Source organism: Penicillium antarcticum (assembly GCF_028974205.1).
Source record: "Penicillium antarcticum strain IBT 31339 chromosome Unknown utg000001l_segment0_segment0, whole genome shotgun sequence".
In the NCBI taxonomy this organism is placed as follows: Eukaryota; Fungi; Ascomycota; class Eurotiomycetes; order Eurotiales; family Aspergillaceae; genus Penicillium; species Penicillium antarcticum.
The window spans coordinates 2,442,994-2,467,850 of record NW_026695299.1 but is presented as its reverse complement, the minus strand read 5'-3'; the positions used below and the strand labels follow the sequence as shown (position 1 = coordinate 2,467,850).

The window sequence follows — 24,857 nt, the reverse complement described above, 5'->3', positions numbered from 1 at the left end:
GCAGTAGTATGCGCTTCAAACAGTCTTGAACCGAAAGTCACCACAAAGTATGACAAGTCGCTGCCTCTAGTATGAAATGATTCGCAAATACCTTGAACGAAGTTTTGCCTGCACTGGTAACATTATTCCTTCCTAGGGATGGTTAGGCGTAGAAAATAACCGGATTCTGACGACAACGCCGAGCCAAGCTGCCTCTTAGAAGCCCCCAGTATCGATAATTCTAGCTTTCTATGATGTACTAGAGACTGGCCAAGCAGCGAGCTGATAGGTCTATTTATCGGCTGATACCCGGATATCAAGTGTCCCACAGAGCTTGGTAGGAAGTCGGGATATTGCTAGGATCTATCGCAGGCGAGTTGAAATAAATAACGAAAGTTTAGGTTGGACTTGCGACAGTATAGAAACGTCAAAATTGAACCTGGGCGCCTTGATACCTTGTATTGGTGGATGGTAGAAGACTTTTGACATGGTAAGAGGCATCAGGAAAAGCAAAACTCAAAAATAAGATGACAGTAATCAATCGTCTCGTAAATCCGCCTTCCACTTTACCGCGTTTTGTTGAGCTGTCTCTTTCGACCACCCTTTTGCGATATAGGGCATCGCTGACCGTGGACTTTGGTATGGATACGTCAAATTTATCCAGCAAGAAGATTTCTAACTCACAAAGGATAACGCCGGCTTTTCAAGTAGACGGTCACTCAGTGCTTCTAGCATAAGTGGCGTGATGATTCGTGGCCATTTAGCTTTGATGGGGGCTTTGATGCTACCGAACATGTGCAAGTTAGATCGGATCCTAGTGACTGCGCGCTTGCTTCGGCCAGCAGCTTCGGCTATCTAGGAGGCGGTTAGTTCACCACCGCTTATCATATCATGAATCAACTCGAGCGTACATTTGGCTAGGTTGGGAGCCATGGTCCCTTATAGCGCTAGTATGGGTGGTTGGTCGTCCACGAAGATATTCCGGTGTGAAAGAAATGCTGGACAAGGGGCGCTCAATGACTGATCTCTGCTAAGACCTTAGCGATCGGGCCAGAAAAGAGTGACGAAAAGTGTATCTGTCATGCCGATCTAAAGAATGACTGTAGACAGATATCAACAGAAGATGGTCGTTCTTGTCAACGTAATGTGCTCAGATGAACTTTTGTCGTTGGGAGTGGAGCAAAATGGCGCTAAGTGATGTGATGTATCTGGGAAGAGATGCGTTGGTCACAGGCGTCACACTTGCCCCACCCAGGCATCTTCAGCTGGACTGCCCATCCTCGGGCCAGCGGACTGATAACCATCTGGTTGTGCTTTTTTCTTGGGCCTGTAATTTAGTATTGAAAGCGGGATTCTCGGACTGAAGAGAGGACCCGGTGATGCAGCAAGAAGCACATGTTCATGGCAGGGAGCCGAGTCCGCTGGACACTACTGGCTTATGCCTACTGTCCCTGGATGGCGGAGGGGTGCGAGGCCTTTCATCACTCTACATCCTGAAAAGCATCATGGACCGACTGAACCATGCGCGGGAGCAGACGCAACTCCTGCCAGTGAAGCCGTGCGAAGTGTTCGACCTTATTGGAGGCACAAGCACTGGTGGGTAAGTGGACGCGCCTGCCACATCTGATTTGACACACTAACTATCAGTTAGCCTCATCGCGATCATGCTCGGCCGGCTCGAGATGGATGTCGATCAGTGTATTGACGCATACAGCAATCTTGCAGCAACAGTGTTCGGGGAGAAGCTGCGCTCAGTCCCTATCAATTTTAAGGGTAGTATCACGGCCCGGTTCGACTCGGCGACGCTGGAAAGCGCGATCCAAAAGGTTATTGAGAACAGTGGTGCTTGTAAGCAGGATCTATTTAATGATGGCACTGCACGGGGATGTAGAACGTAAGTTCATTGCCGACCAGGGTGATATCTCTAACGAATCCAGTTTCGTTTGTACCGCCGACCGCCATACAAAGGACATTGTTCGCCTCCGAAGTTATAGCCTCTCTCACGAGCCAAATATCCGCACGACGATATGCCAAGCTGCCCTTGCGACATCTGCAGCCACAACCTTTTTTGAACCGATCAGCATCGGGGACCGATCGTTTGCTGATGGTGGACTAGGCGCGAACAACCCAGTGGACGAAGTTGAAGGCGAGGCGTCGAACATATGGTGCCCTGAGACGGGAGAGCTTAAGCCGCAGGTGAAGTGCTTCATATCGATCGGGACAGGAAACCCAGGCAAGAAGCCGTTCGAGGACAATATATTCAAGTTCCTCGGGAAGACAGTGGTGCAGATTGCAACCGAGACAGAGAACACAGAGCGGAGGTTCATAGCGAGATGGGCAAAGCATTTCGACGAGAAACGGTACTTCAGGTTGAATGTCGAGCAGGGACTACAAGAGATTGGGCTTGACGAGTACAGGAAGAAGGGAGCGATAGAGGCGGCGACAGAAGGCTATCTCACGCACATGGCACAGAAGTTCCGGGTGCGGGACTGCATTGAAAACTTGAAACTCAAAGAAAGTGTGTATCTTGAAGACTTTAGTTAGTGGAGTGGATCGTTTAGCTGATTTTTGCAGACAAGACTGAGATTTCTTTCGTCAATATTATACACGTATGTGCATTTGTGCATTACCTCCAACCAGCTTGTTCCTTGCTAAAACGTACAGAAACATACCCTACGCGCCAATCAAAGACAGTGGCAGTCAGGTACGAAGATCGTGAGCTAGTCATGGTATGCTTAATTCCTCGAATTTATCATTAATCTGTCCTTTGGTTATGTAGTTCATCGTTTTCACGTACCATTCGACCTTGCTGCTATGCCGGTGATTGAAACAAACTTCTTGGGACGGCAAAAAGAGCTAGAACAGCTGTGGCAGTCTTTAGAGCCATCTAAATCTGAGCTACAGAAAGTTGCTATCATTCATGGGCTTGGGGGAATGGGAAAGACACAGCTAGCCATTCGTTTCGCACGGCACCATAAACGTGATTTCACTGCTATATTTTGGTTGAGTGGCAAGGATCGAGCCACTCTTGTGCAATCTTTAAGCTCAGTCTTGCCCCGACTACCGGGCCAGTGCCAAATTCCCGATGCGATCAATGACGAAGAGGCAGAGCAACGAGCTAGGACTGTTTTGCGGTGGCTAGCGTTGGAGAGAAACTCGCGCTGGCTAATCATTTTTGACAACATCGATCAATACTCTCCCGACAATAGCGCTGTTGGTCAAACATACGATATTCAGCGATTCTTCCCTGGGGCCGATCATGGCTCTATTTTGATCACGTCTCGGCTCGAAACATTGACTGAGCTAGGGGAGTCTATTCCAATACATAGGCTTAACCACGAGGATGCGATCCAACTACTCCTACGAAGCAGCCGTCTATTAGCGAATACTGCTGTCGGTGAGCTTGGGAGCAACCCAGGTATGGGGACAATTGATATACATATAGATCTTCTTGGTGATACTTATATACATAGGAACCCTTGCCCTTGCCAGTCGTCTGGATGGGCTGCCACTAGCCATTGTTATTGCCGGGTCCTATATACGTAAAACTGGAACCAGCGTCGCTAGGTACTTGCAGCTCTACCAAGAGTCTTGGTCCAACTTACAATTGCAATCAAAACCTGGACCACAGTACAAACAAGGCAACATACTACAGACGTGGCTGCTCTCATATCACGAGATTCAAAAGCGTGACTCAAACGCAGCCCAGCTGCTATTGCTTCTTGCCCACTTTAACAACCAAGACATCTGGTACGAATTGATTCACAGTGGCTGTAATGCGTCAGACGTTCCATTGTGGCTTTATGAAAGCGCTGCAAGCTTTCTTGCATTTTCGACCACAGTACGCGTTCTGATCGAATTCTCTTTTCTTGAACTTAAGCAGCAGGAAGGAAGCTACACAATGCATCCAGTGGTACAGGACTGGTGTCTTCACATACCCAGAACTGACAAGAATCCGAGTTCCCTCCAGCTCAAAGAACTGGCTTTGATTTCTGTTGGATATCTTGTGCCTAATGTCAGTGAGAGAAATTACACGGAACTTCAGCGACGGCTTATTCCGCACGCCAATTATGTGCTTGGTGGAGATTGGTTGGGAGACGATACTAGGGTTCGTGGGGCTTTTCATGGTCTGGGAAATCTCTACAAAGACCAGGGAAAGCTAGATATAGCAGAGGAGATGTACCAACGAGCACTGGCAGGCAAGGAGAAGGCCCTAGGTCCAGATCACACGTCGACCCTGGATACAGTAAATAAGCTTGGGAATCTCTACTCTGATCAGGGGAAGATGAAGAAGGCAGAGAAGCTGTACCAGCGGGCACTAGTAGGACGCGAGAATGCTCTGGGTCCAGATCACACATCGACTCTTAATACAGTCAACAACCTGGGGAATCTCTACTCTAATCAGGGAAAGTTAAGGGAGGCAGAGGAGATGTACCAGCGGGCGCTGGTAGGCAAGGAGAAGGTCCTAGGTCCAGATCACACGTCGAGTCTTGGTATAGTCAACAACCTTGGTCTTCTTTACTCTGATCAGGGGAAGCTAGAGAAGGCAGAGGCGATGTACCAGCGGGCACTGGCAGGACGCGAAAAGGCCCTAGGTCCAGATCACACATCGACTCTTAATATAGTCAATAACCTTGGGAATCTCTACTCTGATCAGGGGAAGTCGAAGAAGGCAGAGGAGATGTACCAGCGGGCACTAGTAGGATACGAAAGGGCCCTCGGTGCAGATCACACGTCGACTCTTAATACAGTCAACAACCTTGGGAATCTCTACTCTGATCAGGGGAAGTCGAAGAAAGCAGAGGAGATGTACCAGCGGGCACTAGCAGGATATGAAAGGGCCCTCGGTGCAGATCACACGTCGACTCTCAATACAGTCAACAACCTTGGGAATCTCTACTCTGGTCAAGAGAAGCTAAAGGAGGCAGAGGAGATGTACCAACGAGCTCTAGCAGGCAAGGAGAAGGCTCGCGGTCTAGATCACACGTCGACTCTCGATACAGTCAATAACCTTGGAAGTCTTTACTCTGACCAGGGAAAGCTAGAGAAGGCAGAGGCGATGTACCAGCGGGCACTGGCAGGACGCGAGAAAGCCCTAGGTCCAGACCACACGTCGACTCTTAATACAGCCAACAACCTTGGGAATCTCTACTCTGATCAGGGGAGGCTAGAAAAGGCAGAGGAGATGTACCAGCGGGCACTGGCAGGATACAAAAGGACCCTGGGTCCAGATCACACGTCGACTCTTAATACAGTCAACAATCTGGGTCTTCTCTACTCTAATCAGGGGAAGCTAGGAAAGGCAGAGGAGATGTACCAGCGAGAACTCCCTGGCAGTCGGAAGGCCGCACATCTCAATTTCAACAGAGGACGGCGGGCTGTGAATAGACTCACCGGATGGCTTAAGCATGATCGATAGCAATTGGGTTATACCCCTTACGGGACAGGAGGAACCCAACACTGCTTCCGTATGTGCGGCTCTGTTGGGCATCCCTCCCAGAAGTATTCTTTGAATTGAATGGTCAATCATGCAGGTTGCGGATGGCTGGCTAAGCCCCCGCAACTACTTTGGATACTCAACTGTCTTGATCAAAAGAATATCCCCGGTAAGAAGCTTGCTAGCGCCTTTAGACTTCAAGCTGCATTTCACGAAAATCTGGTGGAGCTGGTAGGCACTTTCGACGATCACAACGCCGTTCGTCTGTTTACACCTAGATAGAATTGACGCCGAAAATGACCGCTTTCGATGCCAGAAACGGCCGCCTTTCCACCAGTAAGTAACTTTAGACGTCAAGCACGCCGCTTGACCGCCCAAGGCCCTAGAACACCACCAGAATGCTGTTCAGGTGCCCAGCACTGTTAGTCATCCCCCAGTCATGATGTTGGCGCTTGACTTCAACAGTTGTTCCCCTTGTTTCCACTGGCGACCAAAACGACGCCGAAAATGGTTCCCCTCTATAGCCAAATTCAAGTCCCCTCCCTTTTCGCCCAGCCCGATCGTGTGCCTACAAGATGTTTCGTCTTCTCTCTCTTCCGGTGTCATTGCACACTCCGATTCTCTCTCATCCCGTTGCCCTCGCCCTAAGCCAACCTTGACGTTTCCTACACCAAAGTTGTACATTCTGGTCTTGGTATCTGACCGTATTCACCTATAATATAGAAGATCTTAGTACATATTCTGTCTTTTTCGCAACGATATTAACGCGCTCCGACACCAGATTTCTATCATCGATTGTGCCGATTCATCGTTGAGCATCTTGCGCTTTCCTTTCAGCGTTGAGTTATTGCAAAAGGGTTATCTTGCTCGGAGAATTATCTGTAATTTGTGAACGATGTGGAGCCTGGCCCTGGCGTCCAGAGGCATCCTGGCAGACGATAATGTCGGCCGGTAAGTTATATACATGAGAAAATCAAGTAAAAAACAACAATATCAGGCCTTTGCATTCGCATAATAGTTTAGGGAAACGAAACCTAATAGGAAAACTATACCAAGGTAGTAAGAAAGGTTTACGACGAGCTAAAAATTGGACATAACATATTTAACACGGCATGCTAGCAACAAGGACGTCAATAACCAACTACCATGAGAGGTTCTCGGTTCTTACAGCCAAAGTTTTCCTAGACTTGTCGTATTGCCAACACCAGCAATTTACCAGCGTGGTTGAGTTAGGCTACATTCCGAAGTCAGCTCTCAAATATCAATGGGTCAATAACCACTTCTAGGCTATCCATATTCCGTCTCAGTCAGCTCTGTATTCTGGAATCACTTCCCAAATATCAACGGCTCACTCACTTACACGGAACGCAAAGCCAAGGCCTTGGCAGGGGGCAACCGCGAATGCGCTCTTTTCGGTGTTTCCTATAGAGGACACCTCCAGGGTCTTGGGCCCTATTGTAAATTGGGCCATGAGCTGCCAAGGCGCCACCTTATGCGGGCAAGGATTAATGGTCTCACATGTCCTTTGAACCTCTGCCACTATTTGATTGCTTCCGTAGTCTATCTTAGCGCATAGCACCTAATATTTTCTTTTCATCTTGCCTTCCTTGTTCACTATAGATTTGGGTCCACCCTGTCCTACACAACGATTGTCTCGCAATATTTGCGAATCTCTCTCACTTCCATCTTTTCGACTCAGGTCACACTCGAAGGCCTGACTCGCCCTTAGCATGCACTTTCCTAGGGCGATATGGTTGCTCGTTGCCGGTATAGGGACCGTGTTCGCCGTCTCTGATATACTAGAAGTGAATCTGGTTTTCCCACAAAACGACACATATGCGCCTAACGACTCGTTCCCTATTGTCTTCGCTTTCAGGAATTCCGAGCGCGCAAGATACCTAAACCCTTCACTTGAGTACCTTTTATGGGATGAGAATGGGGATGAGGCCCTCCCAGTGCGGCATGAACTTAGATGGGTTAACTGGACTGACCAGGACACCTATTTTGCATACAAATACTCGAGATCCCTCCGCAGGGAGAGTTTTTGGAAGGTACTCTGGACCCTGAGCTGGGATAGTTGCGCCGAGGACTCAACACAATATGGCAGCAAGGTGGTCTACAACACGACCACCAAAGCGACCTGGTTCACCACCAAGAATTCCGCCCCAAAGCTAGACCCCATTGCTGCTACAGCCAATAGGACATGCCTCGGGCAATCCGGCGTGGCAATCAATGTGTCCGACAGAACTATGTATATCCCCGGTGAGGGTTGGTCTGGCGGTCAGTACACCAATCATACATGCGCTGTAGTGGCGGCCTCCCCGACTCCTACAACAAATCCTTGTCGGTCCCAAATTGGCAATGCCACTGTCGCAAGCATGGAGGCCTCTCTCAAAGCCTGGCATTGCAATATCACTTTTGGCCAGGCAGCCGATTGCCCGGATAAAAACAATGTCGCACAAAAACTGGCTGTGGCTGGTATATCCTGCTTGCTAGCACTTTCTGGGGCGTTGAGTTTCTTTCTTATGTGACCAGGTTCCTGCAATAGTTCACTGATACATGATTAGCTGCTCCCGCTGCAACACTATCTGGGTTTCACCTTTTATCTATTTTGTGCATGCACCCTATTTGATATGATTCTATTAAAAACGGTAACTATCTACGTAGTCAAGTCAAGCTGACAGAGACTAGGCTGTCATTAGCAACGATAACTAAGGCAGGGGTTCCCGGGAACAAGGTCACTGTCAGTGTGACTAGCTACGGGCGATCCTTCAAGATGGCCAAGGCAGGATGCCATGGCCCTGACTGTGCATTCGTCGGTGGCCGGCTGAACTCACGGCGAAGCCGGGCAAGTGCACGGCAACAGCTGGGTACATTGCCGAGGTCGAGATAAACGAGATTTTGATCAGCCCAAAGCGAGCAGTTACCGAGCACTATGTCGATGCTAGCAGCAACAGTGATATTCTTGTCTATGGTGTTACAGAACCTGTGTCCTACATGAGCGCCTCTACCAAGAAGACATGCGCTGCTCTCTACGCGGCCTGGGGTCTAGGAGGAACCTCTGACGAGCCACTGATTCATACGCAGCAACAATACATTCGAAGGAGGCATCATTGATTCTATTGATGCGGTTTGTCTTAAGTTGAGACTAGTGGCAAGGTAGGATATCAGAACAAGACTGAAGATATGTCGTGCGAACTAGAACGATGAAGTACTACGGTATCCACCTTTGGTCCTGTGAGGGTAACAAGCAGGCAATCTATCATAAGCATTTGTCGATAACTTAATTGACCAGGTCAACCCAATCGAAACGCCACCACTTTCCTCTTTCTCCCACGCAATTGGGTTAGCAAACATCTTTGATTACCAGCCCCCAGCATTTTCTATCCGCAAATCGATGATAATTGTAAAACGTGAAAGGCAATTTCGAATTTAGTTGTATTTCGTTTGATTTGATTTCAAAGTACTTCTGTCACTGGGAATAGGCCCACGCGGACTTGAGGGGTATACTCAGGCTCTTATACAAGGATTGTCTGACCCCACATAGACTGTGATCGGATATTACGGCAAATCCAGTCTCATTGCCCGCCACTCCCAGGCTATTCAGGTACATCGAAGTACTTCCCCAGTACTTCCCCATTTGTGGGGAAGTGGAAATGCGGGGGTGCGGCTGTTGCCGACGATGAAGTGATGCTGTTAACACTTTATACTCTTTGCTTTGGCCTTTCTGTGCCTCACTGCTACATTAAACTGATACTCTATCATGCGACGGACAGCACCCTGTCCTGGGGATCGGCATTTGACATACCGACGATGGCATGTTTTCGATGGAATGCGCAAGTGCGCGCGACTGGCACGCGTTTCGGTGTACGATGCACTGGCCCTCGCTCACTTGAAGATATCCATGCAAGTCTTGAATTTGTATATCACCTTGAACTAGCCGTACCCCTCTCTTTTGGGGAAGCTAGTATATGATCGGCCGATAATATTCCGGTAGAATACTGCCAAACTGCGTGCCCAATGCTATGACGGGGTTCTGGGTCTCTTGCTTCAGCGCTCGGGAGCTCTTCGGGACCACCGCTGGGGTCTGACTATAAAGCTGAGAGATTTGCCCCTGATCAATATAGTGTCCTGCGACATCTTCACCGGCAAATATGGTGCACAAAGCTTGTGCCCTGAGCCTTCTGCTTGGCCTTTTCCTAAGCTCTGTTACACAAGCTGAGAATATCACAAGTGACTCTTTCTTTTATGGTCAATCTCCGCCGGTCTACCCATCTCGTATGTCACGTCCTGGTCCCCGAGCATGTGCATCTATACTAACCCAGCCTGTCAGCGGAGGGTACTGGCTCTGGATCATGGGCCTCAGCTTATCAAAAAGCCAAAGAGTTTGTAGGCAAGCTCACCCCGGAGGAAAAGGTGAACTTGACTGCGGGAATTTCAGTCGACAATGGGTGTTCGGGCAACATCGGTTCGGTTGAGCACCTCGGGTTCCCTGGATTCTGCGTGTCTGACGCTGGCAATGGATTGGTGAGTACCAAGCACCAAGCTTGAAGTTTCTTCATCTAAGGTCCAACAGAGAGGGACCGACTTTGTCAGTAGCTGGCCGAGTGGGATACACGTCGGAGCTAGGTAAGGACCTTCCCTTACTTGAGGTTGCATCACACTGACCATACCTCACAGCTGGAATAAGAAGTTGGCCAAACAAAGAGCAGCTCACATGGGCGCCGAGTTCCGCAGAAAAGGCGTGAACCTTCTGCTTGGACCTGTTGTCGGCCCTATTGGCCGCGTTGTTGAAAGCGGACGAAACTGGGAAGGCTTTTCGACCGACCCTTATCTGACCGGTGCACTTGTGTATGAGACAGTCGATGGTATACAGTCGGCAGGAGTGGGAGCCTCTACCAAGGTAGACGAGGTGCCTTCATCTGGTACAGCGTAAGCTAACAGTCACCAGCATTACATCGCAAATGAGCAAGAGACAAATCGGAACCCAGGGCAAAATTCACAGGGTGAAGCTGTGGCTGCAGTATCCTCCAACATCGATGACAAGACCATGCATGAACTGTACCTGTGGCCCTTCCAGGATGCTGTGCTAGCTGGTAGTGCATCAATTATGTGCTCTTACCAACGCATCAACAACTCTTACGGCTGTCAGAACAGCAAGACTCTCAATGGTCTTCTCAAGACTGAACTAGGATTCCAGGGTGGGTCTTTCTGCAACACTCATTTATGACTCGACTAACATGATCAGGCTATGTGGTCACTGACTGGGGTGCTCAGCATGCCGGTATCGCAGCAGCTAATGCCGGTTTGGACATGGTGATGCCTTCCTCAGCATTATGGGGTGGCAATTTGACAACTGCAATCGCCAATGGATCCATGGAGGCCTCCAGGCTGGATGACATGGCTACTCGGTATGCAGTCTGGCTATCAATTTTGACGAAATGAATTGCTAATCGCGAGGTGATAGTATCATAGCGACTTGGTACCAGTTCAATCAAGACACAGGTATCCCAAATCCAGGCATCGGAATGCCCTCAGACGTGAGCGCCCCGCATGTGAAGGTGGTCGGGAAATCCGCAGATTCAAAGAACATCTTGCTCCAGGGAGCCCTTGAAGGACACGTTCTGGTCAAAAACACAAACAACGCGCTGCCATTGAAGAAGCCTGATCTGGTGTCGGTATTCGGGTACGATGCCAAAGGGCCAGACTTCTTAGATGTCTCGCTCGGCTGGACTCAGGGCACTCCTGCGACGCAGAATAGCACTTTGTACGTTGCAGGAGGCTCAGGTGCCAACTCAGCTGCCTACGTGGATAGTCCCATCGATGCCATTCAACACCAGGCTTACTCCGACGGTAGCTCTGTAATGTGGAACTTTGATTCCCAAGACCCGGATGTGGATCCCACCTCGGACGTCTGTCTGGTGTTTGTCAACAGCTATGCCAGCGAGGGCTTTGATCGTCCCGGGCTGAGTGATGATTACAGTGATACTTTGATCACCAATGTGGCGAGCAAGTGTTCTAACACTGTAGTCGTTATTCACAATGCGGGTATCCGAGTGGTCGATGACTGGATTGAAAAGGATAATATCACGGCAGTCATGTTCGCCCACTTGCCTGGCCAGGATGCCGGCCGCGCAATTGTTGACCTCCTCTATGGCCATGCCAACCCATCTGGCAGACTACCATACACCGTCGCCAAGCAGGCAAGCGACTACGGATCACTGTTGCACCCTTCCGAGCCGGAAGGAGAGTACTGGCAGTATCCGCAATCAGACTTTAGCGAAGGAGAGTTCATCGATTATCGCGCATTCGACGCACAGGGAATTGTCCCTAGATTTGAATTCGGATACGGACTGTCGTATACAACCTTCAAATACTCTGGTCTTCAATTACAGAAGAAGAGCACACCCTGGTCAACGTATCCACCCGCAGCCAAGATCGTGGAAGGCGGCAATCCACACCTGTGGGATGAGCTCGTGAAGGTTTCGGCTACTGTGCAAAACTCCGGCTCGGCGAATGGCGACGAGGTGGCACAGTTGTACGTTGGCATCCCGAACGGTCCTGTGCGCCAACTGCGTGGATTCGAGAAGGTGTCTTTGAACAAGGGAAAGAGTGCAAAGGTTACGTTCTCGCTGACAAGGAGAGACCTGAGTAGCTGGGATATCACTGCGCAGCAGTGGGCTCTTCAAAAGGGGCAGTACAAGATTTGGGTGGGACATTCGAGTCGGAACTTGCCACTTGGGAGTACCTTTACTTTCTAATGATTGACGAAGACTGAAAGGTGATCGAACTACAGTAATGATATTTCAACAGCTTTTGATATGGACCAATCATGCCAAGCACACCCCCAGGTATCAGCATGTTCTTCTTTTGGTGTAAGATCAGGCGTTTAAAGTAGCTTCAAAGGACGAGCTAGGGCACAGGCACCTCCGAATAGAGCCGTGACTCCGGTAAAGATAATAACGTTGCCGTAAGTGCTGCCAAATGCGTATGCGCTGGTAGAGACTGTATGCGCAATCAACGCTTCACTCAAGAACCCACTGGCAATATTCCCAATCCCACGACCAGTCTCCAAAATGCCAAAGATCATCGACATGTCCGCACGCTCGTTCTTCTTCTGAATATCCCTCGTGATCGCGGTCCATGTAGATGTAAATGAGCCCGCAAAGAGGCCATAGACAATGCAGAATACATACAGAGGTGCAATCGAAACACTAAAGCCCCAGATGAGGAAGACGGACAGCGCGGTTCCAACGCTAGACAAGAGAATGCAAGTAGTCGCATGGTGTTTATCCACGAGCATTCCCATCACCACACATCCACCGATAGAGGCAAGGTTGAATAGAATGACTGTCAACGATGCCAGTGGACCGGTCACACCTAATGACCGGGCTTGAGTTGGGAGATACACAGCTGGAAGGAAGAAGCCCAATGCTTCCACTGTATTGCACACTTGGTAAATCACGAAGGATCTGGTCCAGACAAAGCTAAGATCGAAAGGCCTGATCTTGCTAGCAGTCTGAGATGAAGTGGGAATGCGTGGCTTGACAAAGTAGATGACTGGCGCAATGAGGATCATCAGGAGAACAGACCAGACGCGCAGAGTGGTGCGGAAGCCGTATTCGTTCAGCATCCACTGGAGGACGATAGGAAAAACAACGCCAGATAGACCTGTTCCAGCCTATTGGATATATGAGTCCGTAGTCCTCTCATCCAAACTGATAGGATATACTCACCCACATAGTCCCGAATGCAAGTCCACGCCTCTTGACAAACCATTCACCCATCCAGAGAATGACCGGTGAATAGGCCAATCCAGCTCCAAGACCGTATCCCACACCCTGCGAGAGAATGAGATGTGTTGTCGTTGTTGAGAAAGAACTCAATGCAAGAGCTAAACACATCACCAGGAATCCAACCGGAGTGGCAAGTCGTCTGAAACGAGGCACTCCTAGCAACAGTGCAAAATCAAGGGGAGCAGAGAGATATGCAATTCCCTGTTTCATGTCAGTACAAGGGAGACAAAAAGAAATGTAGAGCCGTATCCAATACCAATGCACAAGTACCAATAGCTGCAATGTTGCCCGAGTTCTTGAACTCATCACTCGAGAGGTAATAATCCTGAAACACACCGTATGAAAATGCAAAGCCTAGATCTCTATTAGCAGAGCTAATTGGGATAGTCCATTCAGCACGAACCCCAAGTCAATCCTTCGATGATGAACCCAGCTACTAGGAACATCCATGCATCTTTGCCTCCATCCACTGGTGGGAGTTGTCTTCCTCCATGGGAATGGATCAGTCCATCTGGCTCAATGTGCTCGGTACTTTCATTGCGAGATTCGAGTTCCATCTTCGAATACGAAAGAATATTAAAGGGAAATGAATACCAATGTCTCGAGCCTTTTAACTGTCGGAGACCCTTATGGGGGAGCTGGTGGGTCTACACTGGCGAATCAGATGAAAGATGTCGTTCACAGGGCGCAAAAGTCGTTACTATAAATGTTGATCGACAGAGTTAGTTACTGTGTGGCATTACGCATATTGCTATTGAAGTGTGTGCAATTCATTTCCATTGATGGCCAGTTATGAGATCTATTCATATCTATGGTCTATCATCCATTCCCAAATAGGCGTAATAATTACAACGAAGAAACGTATACAGGTATCTAAAGCTTGCTCTTGGGCTCATTCTTGAGCAAGGCGGAGTTCCAGGGGTATGGGTCGAAGGTCAGGTCGTTGACCGGGTTTTCCTGGCTGGCGCGACGGAACAGATCCTCGTACACCTTGCCGTCATACCGGCCGAGACTGCTGTCAAGCTGCCAGTCGGGAATGGCCCAGGAGTCGACGAGGCGAACAGCGTGTGGGCGGATCTCATCGAGCAGGTTCATCACAGCGGTGGTGCGAGTCAAGGTGATCTGTCGCACGGTGACGGCACCAGAGGAGAAGAACTCAGCAGCCTCGCGCTCCAGGGTGTGCAGCGCGTACAGGCGGAAGAGCTGGTGCATCAACGCCTTGGTCTCAGGGTCCAAAGCCGATGAGAGCTCGGGAGAGGAGACAGCATCGTAGAAGTTCTTAACCACGAGATACTGAGAGTGAGCGGTTGACAAACGCCAGAAGTCAACCAGAAGGCTGTTCCAAGAGCGCTGCTCGGCATCGCGGTGCTTCAGAGCCTCGAAGGTCAGGTGGGCTGTGCGCCAGGCAAATGCAGCCACGATGTCCTTGTCCTCTTCGAGCACATCGAAGGAAGCTCCCTTGTCGCGGCGGTCAAGGTATGTCTGGAGAATCTGGCTGGTATCGTTACCAGCGGGCTTGCCGGCCAAGACGGCACGGGCAGACTTGAGGAGCTGTGAAAAAATGTTAATATCATGTAGGAGCGGTATTTCAAAACATAACAACTTACATAACGGGCAACCTGCTGGGTCAGCATATAGTTGTCACCTTCCCAGGTCAGAGTGGGCAGGTAATCAGAGTACCACGGGCCAATGCCGCTGTAGCTGCTGTATCCGTGACCACCACATGCACGACGGCAAACTTCCAGTCCTTCACCGGCAGTAGTACTGGCCAGGGCCTTAAGACCACATGAAGTAGCGTGCAAATCCGCCAAGAGGTTGGCGCCAGCGCGAAGCTCCTCAGGTCCAGCACCGCGCGAGTCCTGTCCAGGCGAGTTGGCAGCCTTCATGCGACTTTGGTTCTCCTCGTACAGACGCATCATACCGCGACCAGTGAAGTGGAGGGCGTACATGGATGCCAGGAGCGGCAAGAGACGGACCTGGACCATCTTGTAGTTCAGAACTTGGTTCTCGCCAGCGTGGGCGTCCGCATCACGATCCTGGAACTGTCTTCGGACCGCACAGTATCTGGTCGCGATAGTAACACCGCGAGCCAGGACACCACCAGCCTGGAGGACAATGTTGGATCGCACCCAGGTCAGAGTACCAAAGACCAAGGAGGGAAGAGCGGGCCGAGAGTAGGCGTTGGTGTTCTTGTCGATGGAAGAGAAACGGGCCAACATGTTGACATGGGGCACCTTGACATTGTTGAACAGCAAGAAGCCGTTATCCATAGTGCTGGTATCATATTAGCCAATGTATTTGTTGAGTGGGTAAGCCAAACTTACTTGTATCCAAACTTGGGACCAATATCGCCCACATACACATTCTCCAAGGGCTGGTGGGTCTGCAGATCACGGACTTGCACCACGAAAGGGTGAGGGCCATAGTTCTTGCCGTCAATGAACAGCTGGGCCATGACAACCGCATGATTGGCTGTGCGACCGAGAGATCCAATCCACCACTTGGAGGCAGTCAATGTGGGGGAGTTGATGGTGAAGGTCTTGTCGCTGGAGTTCCAGGTGGCGGTGGTTTCGAGACCGCGGACGTTGGATCCGTGGCCCAACTCGGTTTGTGCGTAACAACCAATGATTTCGTATTTCTGAGCGCGCTCGAGGAACAGCTTGTGCTGCTCGGGGGTACCCTGTTCCCGGAGGGTCACCTAGAAGACGGGACGCCGGTTAGTCTTGTTATTGCCAGTGTGTATTTGACCACTTACCAGGAACATGCTGGCATGCAAGCCATAGGGTGTGGGTTCTCCGATCAGCTCATTGGCTGCATGGAGCTCCTCCATGGACCATTTGTGTTGCTCGGACAGCTGCTGAAGGCGCTTCGCCTTGGCCAACGAACGCTGTAGCCGCTCCACTCGGCCGAGTGTGTGGTTTTGCGACTTGTCAAAGACCTTCTCGGGCTGCAACAGAGCCAGAAGAGACTCTTGACGCTTCAATGTTTCCTTGGTGTGGAGCAATTCGGACAACTTCTCCACGTTCACGTTGGATTGAGCACGCTCCTGCTGGAGCAGCTCGGAGCCCTGCGGACCCGATGGCTTAAGGGCCTTGACCCATTCAGGAGTAGGAGAAGGCATGATGTGTAGATTGGAAGAATGTAAGAAACAAAGCAGAGGAAAGTCAAGGATTATGAACCCGGGGGAAAGTCAGTGACGTTTCCCCAGGCCGAGGGACATCCGTCCCAACTAGGAAAGAGCCGAGGCAGACCTCGGCCAATCACGAAAGCGCGATGAAGTTCCGGCTACGGTCCCTCTCGCTTCACTATGGGGAACAGACTACGGAGTGTAGAAAATGGAGAATTAAAACCTAGGCAATCCTCTTTTACCGTGGCTTCCACCCCCGCATAACTACCGACTGTTCTGGGGTAACCGGGGCAAAGGTGAGTCCAGCTCGGCATCTCGAAGCCCGAGATCAGCTAACCGAGATCGGATCACGGAATGAATAAGCAGATCAGCTGACTGCATCACATGGATCCGATCTGATAAGAATGTTCGCATGTGACGCTTTACTCGCTGCTGAACTTCACCCGCGGCAATCCCAGCCACGTAATGAGGATGGCACCTGACAGGGCAATGATGAACGGCTGCAGCACCTTGACTCCTTTGGCCTGTGCCAGGACACCCACCGCAAAAGGGAGGATCGCAGCTCCACTGCCTCCAAACGCGGCCACAAACCCGATCGATGTGACGTGCAGATGTCTGGGCAGAAGCTTGGTGACCATCACGATAGCCCCTGGGAAGAGAGGCCCCAAGAAGAATCCCTGGAACGCGACTGCCACGGCCGAGGCATAGAACTGGGGCACGAGCCACAGAACGAGACCAAAGGCCATCGAACAGACAATGTATCCCTAGCAAAGTCAATGCTGGATCTCGTGATTGACGCGGGATGATCTTACTGAGATGGCAATCTTCTCACCCACCCGGGGTGTCACGAACCCCAGAATCACGCGCCCGACTGTGATGCCGAGCCAGAACCCGGTGGCGGTCATGCCGCTGGCAAAAGCACCGCCTTGTCTGACTCGGATCATGAAGGTGACAATCCACCCTCCGAGGGCGACCTCAACTCCAACATAGCCCAGCAAGAACAAGGCACAAAGCCATGTGATCCGGGCTGCTGGACGTTTGAAGAGTGCGTCCCGGAGTCCCCCTTTTCTATTCTCCTCAACCGATTGTCTGTTCGCTGCACGGAATTCGGCGGCATTTGATTTCCAGAAGCAGGTAGTGGACACCACAATCTCGATGGCCGCACACCCAACCTGACTATTAAGCCGTGCTCGTCGTATGTGGGAAAGACACTCACCATGACATAATAGAAGTAATACCACGGCAAACCACCTTTTGCGATCATCGAGGTTGCGATTAAAGGACTGATGACTGCCCCGACTCCGTAGATTCCATGCAGAAATCCGAGTACCTCGTTTGCATTGGCCATGTTACCAATCCATGCATTCCAGGCTGCATCTTCAACCCCATTGCCCAATCCTGCAAAGATAAACGAGACAACGAGCACTGGATATGGCGGATGAACACAGTTGATCACATAGGCGATGAGATGGCACCCTGACCCGAGCAGTGCCACACCACGCTGTCCAAAGGTGTTGTGAATGCGCTGATTGAGAAAAGCAGCGATGGTGTAGCCTACCAGAGGCGACAAGAAAACGAGAGACACTATTGTATAGGATAGGTGATAGTATGATTCCAGCTATATCCAGGTTAGAATTTGACACATTGATGAAGAGACCTTACATATGGGATCAGGGCCTGTATTCAGTTAGCATTCACCACGACCGAGGATCTTTTGACTCAACTCACACCATAAGCAGCATCATTGGCTCCCATCACCAGAAAACACCAGAATGTTGCAAGCGTTCGATATATATTCAGACGATTCTGGTTCCACTTCTCCAACACCGGGAACTCATTGGGCTGGCTCGAGGTTGATCCTTCATTTGAACGCTGGCGAGGCAAGGCCTCGAGCGTGATGAGACTTGCATCAAGCGATTCTTGGATCACACAGGTGGACATGGTCAGAACTCATTGGAAGATAAGATGAAGCTGAATGTCAAGAAGGAAAGACATCCAAGCGCTTCACGTGGGGCGGAGGTTGGACCCGCATTGCCGGATTGGGATGAGGGGACAATGACGGTTAAACTTCGGCGTTCACCGCATATTTTCGAGTTGACAGCTGTCTACATATCGGACATTATAGGAACATGAATATCGTGCTCCTCATATGCTGAACAACCTATAATTAGTCCTGATATTCGACGAATGTATGGTCATGTGACAGGAGTTAGTGATTTGGGCTAATGAGTAGATCATTTGAATTCAATATATTTATATCTTCGCAGGCTACCAGTATTTGATCTCTCCCGGCCTAGACTTTGCGTTGCTCAGAGAGTGCTTTGGGCTTGTAATGTCGCCTCGTCACATACATCCATGCGTTAATGTCTTTCGAGCTTGGTGCCAAATGTATAATGCTAAGACTTCCTCGACTATATTGGATGATTGAATTAAAGGAGAGTTAGAGATGAAAATCGGTGAATCAGCCCAGCTCACCCCGCAATACGAGCCAATCCACCTTTTGGCTGATTGGGATGATGTTTCTCCACCAATCACGTTGTTTACGGTTCTATATAAAGCTGGTCAGAGTCATCAATAGACCACTTAGGCGGCAATGAGTTTTACAAATCCAATCATCCCGGGGTTCAACCCCGATCCATCAATCATACGTGTCAATGAAGACTTTTTTCTCGTCACGTCCACATTTGAATATTTTCCGGGAGCTCCTGTCTACCATAGTCGGGATTTGATCCAATGGAAACTAATCGGCCATGCCTTGACAAGGCGCAGCCAGCTTCAAATTCATACACCAGAGCCTGGAGGTGGCGTATGGGCGACTACAATTCGGTACCATCGCGGTGTCTACTATATCATTGCAGCAAGCTTCCAGCGTTATCGCCCACAACAAGATGACCGAGTTTGGCCACAGGGATTCTATGTCAAGACATCCGATATCTGGGATGAAAAGACATGGTCTGATCCAGTCTACTTTGATCAGGTTGGCTTTGACCAAGACGTGAGTTGTGAAGATGAGCATCACGAGTCTCAAATAACAATTAGTAGCTATGCTGGGACGATGATGAAACGGTATATCTGTCGTCTACCTACCGAAAACTCCAACCAACGCCTCATGCAAAGTTGAAAGATTTTGCAATTCACATTTGCACAATTGACCTGAAAACCGGCCATTCCACGTCTGAGCCAAAATTGATCCGCGAATCTTCTTCTGGAGTTGCCGAGGGGTCGCATATTTTCAAGCGCGGCCGCTACTGGTATCTTTTTACGGCCGAGGGAGGCACTGAAAGTGGACATTCTGAATGGGTCAGCCGCAGCGAGGTTGGGCCACTGGGACCGTGGGAACTCGGCCCAAACAACCCACTCTGGCGCAACGGTATCGAGGATGAAGTCCAGAACACAGGACATGCAGATTTGGTTGAGGATACCAAAGGGCAGTGGTGGACCGTTATGCTTGGGGTTCGTCCTCTACGACGAGACGATCAATGGGAGGAATCAGTACTGGGTGAGTACTACCAGATATCGTGCTATTTACATACTGATTAAGACAGGCCGAGAAACCTTTTTAGTACCTTTGGACTGGGAGCAAGATTGGCCTGTGATTAACGGAGGACAGAAAATCACCCTTCAATCACAAGGGCCGGGTCTTTATCAGCTTGATACCCCAGTGTGTTGGCGAGATGAGTTCGCTGCCCCGGAAATGCAGTTAGGATGGTATAGAAAGAGTGGGTGCTTGAATCAGCTACCATTAAACTTTTGCTGATTATCAATAGATACACCGTTTATCACGGATTATTCGCTCACTGAACGACCAAGCCATCTCCGACTCTATGGCGGTCCTTATAACCTGTCGGTACCAGCGTGCCCAACAATGTTCCTCCGCAAGCAAACCCATCGATACTGCATATGGGAGACACGGCTTTCATTTCATCCTACTACAGATGCCACGGAAGCAGGAACTGTACTCTGGATGAACTACTTTACATACAGCATTCTTGGCATCCGAAAGACCGAAAAGGGCCGTTGCATCCTGTTTCGCCCATCAGAAGGTAAACAAGTGGCGTGTGAGCTGGGCGCAGCAACAGACATCACTCTTACAATCGAATGTGGCACCGAATATCGCTTTGGTTATCGAGAAGACGCCGAAACTAGTTTCCACTGGATTGGCTCAGTCTCCAATAATGCTGCAACAAAAGCACCACCTGTCGGTGCCAACTTTACAGGCATGATGATGGGTCTCTATTCCTTTGGAGAAAGACAACGATGCCTCACACCAGCCGATTTTGCATATGCTGAATTTCGGGAGAACCTCGGGTGAAATACATTGTGATGCAAGGGGTCCTGTACCCGTTTGGGACCATACCATACACTATCTCTTAACTCCGTCGTAATTTAAAACCCCAACCCACCTGGTCTTCTTTCATAAAGCAACTCCTTTTCAACATGCTGAAACCCTACACCCGTGCTAATATGACCGACCCCTCTACTCCAATTGCCGAACCAATCTCCTCCGATGAGGTGGACGACAACTGGTCAGGGCTGACCGACCCGGCTGAGCGTCGACGGCGGCAAAACCGCATCAACCAGCGGGCTTACCGTAAGCTGCATGCCCCAGTCGATCTACATAGAACGGACGCTAATTTGGATCTGAAAGGGAAGCGTAAGCGGCTCCAAAACAAAGAAACCCACCCTAAGACCCTGGTAAAATCGACCAAGTCGGCACCGTCGACATCGTCGACATCGCCCCAGTCAGATGACTCTGTCACTCCAGATGGCTCGAAGGTGAAGTCATGTTGCAGCCCCGGAGTTCTGCAAGATCTACTGGAGAAATTCGCCAAATCCGCAATTGAAAGCTACGCACGCGGCGATCCCGCGGCCGACCACCTCATGACCCTGACGAAAGTCAACGTCTTCCGAGCCTTCGCACAGAACCTTGAGTTGATCGGCTGGTCACCATACTGGATGGACGATGACGCCATCTCTCTCTTCAACCAAGCCTTACCACAACGAGAATTCACGCCAGACGATCATAGCCACATCCCACCTACTCTCCGCCCCACACGAGTCCAAAAAAAACGCCGCACCACCCCTGGCTGGATTTCTTCCCTCTCCCCAAAATGCGCGACAATCTCATCGAAGCAGGCGATGAATGGGATGATGTGCAGCTTTGCCATGACATCATGGGATTCTGGGGCGAGTCGACGATGGACGCCGGGCTATTGGTGTGGGGGGAGCCTTGGGATATTCGCAATTGGGAGGTGACGGAGCCGTTTTTGAAGAAGTGGCAATGGATTGTTCGGGGGTGTCCTGAATTGATGAACGCGACGAATTCTTGGCGTGCGCGTCGCGGCGAGAAGTTAATATTCCGATATATATGAGCCAATATGAAAGCAGTATGACAATGCAAATTCGATATGAAAGCCAATTTATTCAGTTGCCTGATCCAAGATCAAAACGAGTGGCGCTAATGCGGGCTGCTGACAGCGCTAGTTGAGCCTAATTCTTAACTCCGTCAGCTCCGGCCAATCAGAGCGAGGAAAGTCGGTATGGCTGTGTAATGTTAGTATTGTAATTTACTCCGTATTCTATATGCACCGACAGATTTGAATAGACACAATAATGGCTGGTGATTTCAGTAGGCTATATTTATCCCCGACAAAACCTTCCATCCTTTCTGGCAATCATTTCTGGGATTTCATGAATACAGAAAAGAACCTTGCCATCTCATCATAGTCGTCTACTTCTCCCACCCAGCTCACATACTGATCTGGTCGGACAATGATGCTAGCCCCCTGGGCAGAGTCAATGCCATAATTAGCGTAGGCTTGGCCATGACCCTCATGGTAAGATTGATCATCGGCATACACCTTCCAGTAATCCCATCCTATCTTGTTATCAAATGGATGGAATGCCTCTGGGAGATCCAGAAGCTCAACGTCTTTTCTCGACCCAGCATGGACCGTCAAAATCTCTATCACACTGTCAAATGACTGCTCTAATGGTGTATAGCGACGAATGAATGAGTCCTGGGCTCCGAGCTTGGCTCCCAACTCCTGCATGCGTTGCATGTTTGTGCGGGTAGCAAGCTGCCCGGGAAACACGATAATTCTCCATCGACCGTTGCTCTTCAACAGTTCCTGGAGATGCCACGGTCGAGCATCTGACTGATTGAGCACTTTAACGCTCGGCATACGTTTGCCAACCACGATGCCCGTTGCCAGCTGCTGTTTGCCAATAACTTGGTTGGATTGAACTTTGGCATCGGATTGTTTTGCAATGATCACACTACTGCTGTAGTTGACCGCTGGGTGAGATATAGTGTTAGTAGTCAAGGCCCAGAGTCTGCTCAGCCATTCTGGAGTCTTACCAATTCCGCTCGCAAATTCGTTACCCTTCTCGAACGCCGCCTTGAACTCGGACATGGAGATCCCTTCTTCATCCATAACATCTTTAGCTGGTCGTCCAGAGAACAGTCGCGAGAATCGATGGTCGAATGCAATCAACTCCTGTGCAATCTGTTTCCTTTCCGTCTCATAGGTCTTCAGGATCGACGCGTCACTATATCCTTTGACAACATGCGCCAGCTTCCATCCCAAATTGTACGCTGAATTTCGATTTTAGTTTAAGATTGCAAACACACAGGTAGAGACTAGGAAATACTGACTGTCCTGCATGCTCACATTCATACCCTGACCAGCCTTGGGCGAATGGGTGTGCACTGCATCCCCGGCTAGGAAGACACGTTCCTTGAGTGAAAAGCAATTGCCCACCCGTTGGCCAATCTGGTAAGCTGTCCACCAGTCGCAATATGAGTAATCCAGCTTATATGGGTGCAGTATCTGCTGTGCAGATCGTAGAATGATCTCTGGGGTGATCCCCGAACGATCCACTTTGCCTCCATTCTGGCCATGCTCCGTGGCCTGTAGCTGGATATAAAGACGCACGAGCTTGTTCTCGCGTGGAATTACCATGACACTCCCCGCACTAGCCGAATGTATAGCGCACCGCTGTCTAATGTCGGGGAAATCTGTGATCGGGATGATATCTAGCACACCCCAGATATAGTCTGTGGAGTCGCCTTCTAGCTTGTATCCGAGTTGGCGACGGACCCAGGAATGTGCACCATCACATCCCACAACAAATTTGGCTTTGATAGACTCTGCCTGGTTGATTCTGGCGTTGGTTTCGGCAGCTCGAATGAGGTCATCTGTATCATCGGCGGCCAAGTTGCTTCTGAATAGCCCGTCACTGACTGGAGCCTCTTGACCATCGTCATTTTTGTGATGCTGCTGCTGTTGTTGAGGCATGGCGTCCTCTTCTGATAAGGTGCGTACCGTAACCGTGATTGGATAAGCTGCGAAATCGGCAGCTTTCGCATCATCAAACTCGAAGGCAGTGGGTAAGACCCCACGCTCAACGGCGATATCACTGTGTTCCTTGATAGAGTCTAGGAAGAATCGTTCAATACGGCCCTGGTGCAGAACTACCTGCTGGAAACGACTGATGCCCGGAATTGTGTCCGGGATTCGATCCGATCGTCGGATTTTCCCATTCTCATCAGGGTTCCAAAGACAAATCTCTATCATATGGTTTGATTCGCGCCATACACGGTCCACAAAGTCGAATGAGTCAAGAATCTCAAGGGTCCGGCTCTGCAGGCCATCAGCCTGGCCATTGAAGATCTGGTGACTCGGGTCAGGGACGAGGACCGTAGCGATATTGCTGCACAAAGGAGAGTACTTACCTTGGTGCCTCGTTTGTCAACAATCCGAGTCTTAATATCAAAACGACTCAGCCAGTTCGCCAGCATTAGACCTGCTGGTCCGGCTCCAACAATGAGCACGTCGACATGATCTTCCAGTGCTGGAAGTGTTGCAGGCATGTTTGCAGAGGTGATCAAGATAATTCTGATTCAATATGAGATGCTTTGCTTTCAGATCTGAAGAGTGAGACACACTTGACGCTCTTATATGGACTTCAAATATACTCTCAAGCCTGGGCACATCGGGCTATGTGTGGGGGATCATTCCCCGGACCCCGCAGCCGCTGCTTTACGCGCGACTAATGCGAGTACTCATTTGGCTCAAACGGTTGCCAGTGGCTGACATGGTGCAGATTAGGCTTCCCGGTAGCACATTGTTCATTCGGTCTGGTGCCTTCGGACCGACTTTCGGATATGCAGTCGGATCGGGATGGCAGGTCGGATGTGAATAGAAATGGGAAGAGTCAACTGCTCTTGGCCTTGGGAAGAGCTGATCAGTGCTGCCATATACCAAGACCCCACGAACATGTATTGTGTACAGTAGTACTGAACCTGAAGGAAGCGAGTAAGCTGAATAATCTGAAGCAGAATATTCGATGTGAGTTACTTCCGATGCAATCGTCAGGTTCCGTTCGAGCGGAGACAACAGGGTCTCGGTGATCTTCATTGTCGGAGATGAAGTGGGAGGCCAATAGTAAACGGTTGCACTTTCTCCACTATGCTTGTAGAATAATAATCAGAATACACTGGTCAAGCAGACCG

General features: G+C 50.0%; 10 protein-coding genes across 10 annotated transcripts; 6 read left to right on the top strand and 4 right to left on the bottom strand.

Annotated features, from left to right (window-relative positions):
• Window positions 1–1,358: 1,358 nt before the first annotated feature.
• N7508_000929 (protein kinase subdomain-containing protein) lies at window positions 1,359–5,398 on the top strand (the record flags this gene model as incomplete). The annotated part of the gene is made up of 6 exons (XM_058459014.1): window positions 1,359–1,579; window positions 1,631–1,873; window positions 1,917–2,518; window positions 2,554–2,694; window positions 2,759–3,397; window positions 3,453–5,398. 6 exons carry the CDS (start codon window positions 1,359–1,361, stop codon window positions 5,396–5,398), a joined length of 3,792 nt encoding a protein of 1,263 aa, XP_058325236.1.
• A 1,748-nt stretch (window positions 5,399–7,146) lies between these two features.
• N7508_000928 (uncharacterized protein) lies at window positions 7,147–7,947 on the top strand (the record flags this gene model as incomplete). Its single annotated transcript, XM_058459013.1, has 1 exon — window positions 7,147–7,947. The coding sequence occupies one exon, from the start codon at window positions 7,147–7,149 to the stop codon at window positions 7,945–7,947; it is 801 nt and encodes a 266-aa protein (XP_058325235.1).
• A 245-nt stretch (window positions 7,948–8,192) lies between these two features.
• Window positions 8,193–8,533, top strand: N7508_000927 (uncharacterized protein; the record flags this gene model as incomplete). Its single annotated transcript, XM_058459012.1, has 2 exons — window positions 8,193–8,286; window positions 8,340–8,533. The coding sequence occupies 2 exons, from the start codon at window positions 8,193–8,195 to the stop codon at window positions 8,531–8,533; spliced, it is 288 nt and encodes a 95-aa protein (XP_058325234.1).
• Window positions 8,534–9,570: 1,037 nt separating this feature from the next.
• N7508_000926 (beta-glucosidase) lies at window positions 9,571–12,177 on the top strand (the record flags this gene model as incomplete). The annotated part of the gene is made up of 7 exons (XM_058459011.1): window positions 9,571–9,694; window positions 9,750–9,943; window positions 9,993–10,045; window positions 10,097–10,319; window positions 10,368–10,617; window positions 10,665–10,827; window positions 10,884–12,177. The coding sequence occupies 7 exons, from the start codon at window positions 9,571–9,573 to the stop codon at window positions 12,175–12,177; spliced, it is 2,301 nt and encodes a 766-aa protein (XP_058325233.1).
• A 128-nt stretch (window positions 12,178–12,305) lies between these two features.
• On the bottom strand, window positions 12,306–13,769 carry N7508_000925 (uncharacterized protein; the record flags this gene model as incomplete). The annotated part of the gene is made up of 4 exons (XM_058459010.1): window positions 12,306–13,097; window positions 13,153–13,413; window positions 13,469–13,566; window positions 13,616–13,769. The coding sequence occupies 4 exons, from the start codon at window positions 13,767–13,769 to the stop codon at window positions 12,306–12,308; spliced, it is 1,305 nt and encodes a 434-aa protein (XP_058325232.1).
• A 316-nt stretch (window positions 13,770–14,085) lies between these two features.
• Window positions 14,086–16,333, bottom strand: N7508_000924 (uncharacterized protein; the record flags this gene model as incomplete). Its single annotated transcript, XM_058459009.1, has 4 exons — window positions 14,086–14,763; window positions 14,820–15,486; window positions 15,537–15,910; window positions 15,968–16,333. 4 exons carry the CDS (start codon window positions 16,331–16,333, stop codon window positions 14,086–14,088), a joined length of 2,085 nt encoding a protein of 694 aa, XP_058325231.1.
• Window positions 16,334–16,761: 428 nt separating this feature from the next.
• On the bottom strand, window positions 16,762–18,280 carry N7508_000923 (uncharacterized protein; the record flags this gene model as incomplete). Its single annotated transcript, XM_058459008.1, has 5 exons — window positions 16,762–17,103; window positions 17,152–17,511; window positions 17,556–17,957; window positions 18,002–18,016; window positions 18,068–18,280. The coding sequence occupies 5 exons, from the start codon at window positions 18,278–18,280 to the stop codon at window positions 16,762–16,764; spliced, it is 1,332 nt and encodes a 443-aa protein (XP_058325230.1).
• Window positions 18,281–18,932: 652 nt separating this feature from the next.
• N7508_000922 (glycoside hydrolase family 43 protein) lies at window positions 18,933–20,651 on the top strand (the record flags this gene model as incomplete). The annotated part of the gene is made up of 4 exons (XM_058459007.1): window positions 18,933–19,334; window positions 19,382–19,838; window positions 19,885–20,058; window positions 20,107–20,651. The coding sequence occupies 4 exons, from the start codon at window positions 18,933–18,935 to the stop codon at window positions 20,649–20,651; spliced, it is 1,578 nt and encodes a 525-aa protein (XP_058325229.1).
• Window positions 20,652–20,776: 125 nt separating this feature from the next.
• N7508_000921 (uncharacterized protein) lies at window positions 20,777–21,595 on the top strand (the record flags this gene model as incomplete). The annotated part of the gene is made up of 1 exon (XM_058459006.1): window positions 20,777–21,595. The coding sequence occupies one exon, from the start codon at window positions 20,777–20,779 to the stop codon at window positions 21,593–21,595; it is 819 nt and encodes a 272-aa protein (XP_058325228.1).
• A 419-nt stretch (window positions 21,596–22,014) lies between these two features.
• N7508_000920 (putative FAD monooxygenase) lies at window positions 22,015–24,215 on the bottom strand (the record flags this gene model as incomplete). The annotated part of the gene is made up of 4 exons (XM_058459005.1): window positions 22,015–22,637; window positions 22,701–22,937; window positions 22,998–24,015; window positions 24,078–24,215. 4 exons carry the CDS (start codon window positions 24,213–24,215, stop codon window positions 22,015–22,017), a joined length of 2,016 nt encoding a protein of 671 aa, XP_058325227.1.
• Between the last annotated feature and the right edge of the window lie 642 nt (window positions 24,216–24,857).